Raw genomic sequence first — 6489 nt, forward strand, 5'->3', positions numbered from 1 at the left:
TACAGTTCTCACATTATTCTTCTGACACGATCAGAGTATCTCAACTCTTACTGACGTATTCAGATCCTCTGGTCTGAAACGCCTCGTGTGACGGTACACTTTCTGTCATCTCTGCAGGGCTGTGATGTGAAGATTGTACAAAGTAACATCTTTAGCAGCACAAACCGGTATAAACACAGATATCTGTCGTAATATGAGTCACGTGACTAAACGTGCCTCATTTCAAACAACTCAGTCCACAGACCTGAGAGAGAGAGAAGATTTCTAAAGCTATCTGAATCTTGAAATCATGAGAGAGAGACTCAGTAAGATCAGTTTTCACAGGTTACAAACGCGTTCAAATGCAGACATAGAATAAACATAACATAAAACATAAAATAATACAGACGCAGCCTATAAATGGAAATCTTTTTATGAGTTTTGGCTGTTCATTTACATGACAGCGGTGTTTGGGGACTTGAAAACAAAAACTTCGCCATCTACTGGCCTGACAGCAGAATACAGCGATTCCCAGAATGTGAACGGGTTTGATTTGTTGTCTGTATGTGAAAAACGCAAAGGAAAAGCTTTTCTGTTTTTAGTATGTTGTTGTAAACATACCCTTAGAGACTTCATTCAAAAACAACAGTCTTACCGACGCCAAACTTTTGAACAGTAGTGTAAACGTGTGTGTGTGTGTGTGTGTGTGTGTGAGTGTGTGTGTGTGTGTGTGTGTGTTGGTAAGTTGGTCACACTTTAGTTTAGGGTCCAGTTCTCACTATTAACTATGACTTTTGCTTCATTAAACTCCTAATTACTGCTTATTAATAGTTAGTAAGGTAGTTGTTAAGTTTAGGTATTGGGATGTATAATATGATCATGCAGAGTAAGGCATTAATATGTGCTTTATAAGCACTAATAAACAGTCAATATCTCAGTAATGTGCTGATAATAAGCCACTAGTTAACAGTGAGAACTGGACCCTAATCTAAAGTGTTTACGGAGACGTCTGGATGTGCTTTCAGGAGCGGGACCGGCTGATAATCAACAAAAAGAACAGGCGGAAAAACATCAAGTTACCGAAGGTGAGCGAGTCCTGTCATTCATAGAGACGTCTGAGGAAGTTTATCTGGTTACTCTGTGAAGCGTACGGACTCCGTCTCTAAGCAACCGTCTCCTCTGAGGAGTGTGTGAGCGCCGTTACGCCGCACTTTAATTGGCCTCTCGAGTCCTTCCGCTTCTCTTCTCTTTCTCGTGCATTCTCCAGATTTCTTTTCTTGTGTAAAAGGTTACGTCAGTCCCCCGAACAACCACAAACCACATTGTCACAGCTGAAGAGTCTGTATACGCAGAAGTCTCTAACCCTCAGTTTGGATTTACTTTGTACAAATTTGTCCCTGAATCTGACAAAACCTCCTTAGGAACATTTGAGGATGATCCCGAGTGAATGAGATAAGTGTGTGTGATTCTACAGGTACACCTGTGTGTGTGTGTGTGTGTGTGTGTGTGTGTGTGTGTGTGTGTGTGTGTGTGTGTGTGTGTGTGTGTGTGTGTGTGAGGCGCTGTGGGCTGTGCTGTAGTTGTTGGTTCTCCAGAACTGTTGCTAAGGAGGTGGAGTCAGCGGACATGACTATAAACTCACGTAAGCGAGGAGCATCAGACTCTGGCGTGACACACACACACACACACACACACACACACGAGTGGCTCCGAGGAAGATGCTTCGAGAGGGTTTTGGGGGGTGTTTTTAGACGCTCAGTATGCCAGAGTACTTCCTGCTGGTGCTGTACCTCTCCATGTTCCTGTGTCTGTGCGCTCTGGTGTGTCTGTATTTCTCCGGCTGTCAGGAGATGACCTACAAACACGATGGTAAGATCTGACACTTTATTAATGAGCATCATGAAGTACGATTTTATTTAACGATTCAGAAGCGAGTCAAGCTGTGCTCACTGAATCTGCTGACATGAACTTTGATCCTTCAGTCTGTGAAAATAATCATCTGCAGTAATGCACTTAATGCCAGAAGAAGCAGAGATGATCATGTGATGCTGCTCTGGGCAGGTCACATGTTACCAGCGTTCACACTTGTTTTCTCTGTGTGACCTGAAGAGAGGAGGTGTTTGGTGTTCTGGTGTATTGTGGGTTAGTGAATGATTTATTTCATCTGAACACATGATTCTCTCTTTCAGAGGCATGTTGTGGAGACATATTTTGGATTTGATGAAGAATCTGTGGATTCTGAAACGTCGTCTCTGACGTCATATAACACGGATCACACGCCCGCCACCCCCGAAGAGGACCTCGAAGACGTATGTCATGATTTACACCTGCATGAACACTAATGTTTCTCATGATCGGCAAGACTTCACTTGTTTGATCAAAAATACAGTAAAATAGTGAAATATTATTCCAGTGTAAATCAGCTGTTTTCTATGTGAATATATAGTAAAGTGTAATTTATTCCTGAATTTTCAGCATCATTACTCCAGTCTTCAGTGTCACATGATCCTTCAGAAATCATTCTGATATGATGATTTGATGCTCAAGAAACATTTATGATTATTATCAGTGTTGAAAACATTAATATTTTTGTGAAATCCGTCATACATTTTATTCTTCAGGATTCTTAAATCAATAGAAAGATCAAAATAGAATTTATTTGAAATAGAATCTTTTGTAACACTATAAATGTGTTTAACTTTTGATCAATTTAATGCGTCCTTGATGAATAAAAGTATTAATTTCTTTCTTCTTTTGACCCCAAACGTTTGAACAGTAGTGCACATATGAACCAAACGCACTTACTCTTGTACTCTTTACTTTTGCTCGACGGACACGAATAATACATCAGATAGTGTGTCTTACTGAGGAGAAACATGATATTATTGTGCTTAAAATACAAACTCATAAAGCATATGTAAGAAAGAATCCTGCATCAACCCTGAACTCTGTAAAACACAAAACAACTTCTTCAGCAGCGCCACGAAAAACATTAACAACAATCTGATGTTCTTCTGAAAGTGTGTGTTGATGTCAGGGTTCGGAGAGAGTGTGTGTTGTTCGGTCAGAGGTGCTCCAGGGATCACGAGGCGTTCTCTCGTTCATCAGTACCTGCAGATCTCGTTAACGAGCCGCGGGATTAACAGCGAGTCATTAAGATCCTCCCTTCACAGTGTGTTCTCCTAGTGTTCACTCCAGTGTGCTGCGCTTCGTTAGATACGATTTCACTCCCTAACAATGATCTACTGTTTAAACTGTTGTAAAATGTAAACTTCTGTGTATAAAGCTGTAATATATATTATATCCAGCTTGCAAACATGACGATGACGAACATATATCAAACTCAACTGCTTGACTGTTTGTATCGTCACAGAATATAAACTGTATTATCGCCCTGATTTAATATGATAAATCTGATTATAAGGTATTTTATAAAGATAAATTATAAACATCATGATTTTCTGAAAAGTGTGTGTTGTGAAAAGAGCTATGCAAATAAATTTGACTTGATCTGAATAAAAGTAACATTTTGTGTAAATTTAACTGGAATATGACATAAAACATTTGTGAATAAACAAAATCAAAATCAAAAAACAAAATCATCACTTCCTGGAAAATTGGTGTAAAATATTCAGGCTCTTTTTCCTCCATCATGAATGAGTTTGTCTCAGAGCGTCAGACGAAACGCAATAAACGCTGTCATGTGATCTACGTTTTTTAATGCACAATTTTAGAATTTATTCTCATATTATCGCTTGTCCTGATGTCGTTTCAGCTCATTTCCAAAAGATATTCACACTGCAAATATAGATATCTATTTTTATCCTGATTTATGAGGGTGAATCTGCACTGATTTCATATGATGATATCTGGGAATGACAGATGTGACACTCGGGACTGCTTCTGTTGTCGGGCAGGGCTTCTCCCGGGAGGAGGCGGAGCTGCGGTTCCGTCAGCTGACGCGCGAGTACCAGGCGCTGCAGCGAGCGTACGCCCTTCTGCAGGAGACGGCGGGACCGCTGGACCCCGAGAGGCACTGCAGGGTGAGGTCGCGACCCCACAGACGCATGCCTGACCGCGCCACACGGGACATTCTGAAGGATCCTTTTCTTTCCCATATTTATTTTAAATCTCAATCAGTGTTTAAATCCAGTTGAATTGAACTTCAAGACCTTCTCAGAATCTCCTTTCCCACACTAAATTCCACTCAGCTGTCGATCGGTCACAGCCAGCATTGTAGCAAGCATGGCCGAAAATTCCTGCCTCAGAAAATTCCTTACCAAAATTAATAATTGATTTGAAATTCAAAAGAAGCCGATATAGTCCATGTTTCTGCGTACGCGTGCCCTAGGCTGGCTCTTTGATTGGCTCTGTGCTCTGTCCGTCAGACGCGGGAGCAGCTGCAGACGGAGCTGATTGGCTGTCAGGCACGGATTGCTGACCTGGAGCGGAGCCTGGCAGAGAAGGGGCAGGTAAATAAGACAGCGGGCGGGGAGAAGACACCCCTGACTCCAGTCACATTGGCCTCGCTGCTGGTCTTTCTGACAGCCATGCTTGTGTGCTGGCGCTACACAGAGAGGATGTGGCTCCAAATCATGTGACTTCACCCGCAAGATTCTGTCAAAGTCAAATTCCTTATTTCTTTACATTTACTTCAGCTGACCGGTGCAAGACTCTTGTGTGTTAAAATACAGGTTATACAGGTTTATGCTGTATATTTTATTCAGATCAATCAACTCAGTTTTGGTGTTATTTGTGTCCTGGCGTCTCCTAACCTTGAGAACGAGGACACAAATATATCGCTGATCTGCCTACTGTTTTCAAAGGGTCATGAGACACCATACATTTTCCCATAGGGATGTTTAAAGAGTCAGAAACAGAAACAATATATTTAAAGTTTAATGCAAAATATGCATATATATATATATATATATATATAGGGTGAATTCAGGTTGATTGGGACACTTTTCCAATTCATCTCAATGGCAAAAAGTGTCCCAATCACCATGAATTCACCCTCTCTATATATATATATACATATATCATAATATGTACACATGCACAAATATTGAAGTATTTTGAGCACTTGATGATGTCATTCACAGTGACATAATCATTGCAATCTTTGGATATTCTTTTTGTTTTGGTACGATTCTCTCTCCGCTACAATCTGATTGGTTGAATTCTCTCTACAGCATCATGGGTAATGTAGTGTGTCATCATAATTCTGCTGTTAAACACATTTATTTTAAAAAAATAATTGAAATATTACTTACAGATGGCTTCAACAAAAGAATATAAGATCTGTTAACAGCCTGTAGCTCTCAAACATCTCTTTCCCTCCGGAGAGTTTTTACTCCCAGTGTTGAGCTGAATTCTTCTATGATGTGCGACAAAAACAACTAAAAACGTTTAGTGTTTCACGACCCTTTAAATATAGTATGTAAAACAGAACTGAGAAATAATTCACTCCTGCATGATCATCATATTCTGTGAATGATGTCCAGATATCATTCCAGAAATAAAAGTGTGCAATTTTAATCAATTTTTGTTCAAACTGGCGGTTTGATCAAATAATACATTTAGAAAAAGTTTAAAAATCAAAGTTTGTTTTATTTCCAGTTCATCCATCACACTGATAATGGAAATGCATTGCATTGTGGGAAGGTGCATCAGTGTGTTCTGAAAACATGATTACTGTGGATCTCAACCAGCGGCTCAAAATCATAGACAAAACAAGCTAAAACAGCTAAAGTCATTATTTTTATAACAGATATTCACCTTTCTGGATGCCAAGAAACATAATCTTTTAGTTGAAGGACCTTCAGATGTTGTGGTGGACAGTGTTTGGAGTCAGAAGGTTGAGATCCACTGATGCTCAGGAGTACAGGATTATGCTAATGCTTGATGATTGGTTGTTTGTCATTGGTCAGCTGCTCCTGCATGTGTTCCTCTTCTGTTCTCTGCTCATCTCTCATTGGTTGCTTGAGCTTCCTTTTCCTGTAAAATATGAATTGGCTTTTCCTGCATGTGGCCTAATAAATCTCAGCCGTTTCTCCATCTTTAACTCCTCATTTGATTTTTTTTTCTGTGTGTGTGTGTGTGTGTGTGTGTGTGCGCTCTGTTCATGTTGAGCTGAATGTTTCAGACTTATTATTTGTTATTTATTTGTTGTTTTTGATTGACATGAGTGAATGAGTGTGTGTGATTAGTGTGTAGTGATGAATAGGAGTGTTAGACAAGTATTAGTAGTGTAACTGTAGTGGTGTGTGTGTTTGTGTGTGTGTTCGTGTGCTGCAGGACTCGAGGTGGGCGGAGGAGAAGCAGAACCTCATCAGGGTGAATCAGGAGCTCAGAGAGAAGGTACAGCCGTTGTGTCCTCGAATACACACACACTCAAACACAAACCCTTAACATTGCTCCGGTGTGTGTGTGTGTGTGTGTGTGTGTGTGTGTGGTAGATAGCATCGCTGGAGCAGCGTGAAACGCGCTTACGCTCCGAGGTTCGGG

The 6489-nt window shown here is 40.5% G+C and overlaps 1 protein-coding gene across 4 annotated transcripts in view; it reads left to right on the top strand.

The window, feature by feature from the left end:
- The first annotated feature begins 897 nt into the window (after nt 1–897).
- LOC125259282 (janus kinase and microtubule-interacting protein 3-like) overlaps nt 898–6489 on the top strand; it is a 9848-nt gene continuing 4256 nt past the window's right edge. For 2 of the 4 annotated variants that reach the window (XM_048176830.1, XM_048176829.1), the window contains exons 1-6: nt 964–1064; nt 2169–2288; nt 3897–4022; nt 4368–4451; nt 6280–6342; nt 6441–6489. The exon at nt 6441–6489 is cut by the window's right edge and continues 50 nt beyond it. In XM_048176830.1, the coding sequence (XP_048032787.1) occupies nt 993–1064; nt 2169–2288; nt 3897–4022; nt 4368–4451; nt 6280–6342; nt 6441–6489 (514 nt within the window). In that variant the 5' untranslated portion in view covers nt 964–992. The other 2 variants (XM_048176831.1, XM_048176832.1) reach the window with 2 other exon arrangements.

The sequence above is a fragment of the Megalobrama amblycephala genome, linkage group LG23 (genome assembly GCF_018812025.1).
Source record: "Megalobrama amblycephala isolate DHTTF-2021 linkage group LG23, ASM1881202v1, whole genome shotgun sequence".
NCBI lineage: Eukaryota > Metazoa > Chordata > Actinopteri > Cypriniformes > Xenocyprididae > Megalobrama > Megalobrama amblycephala.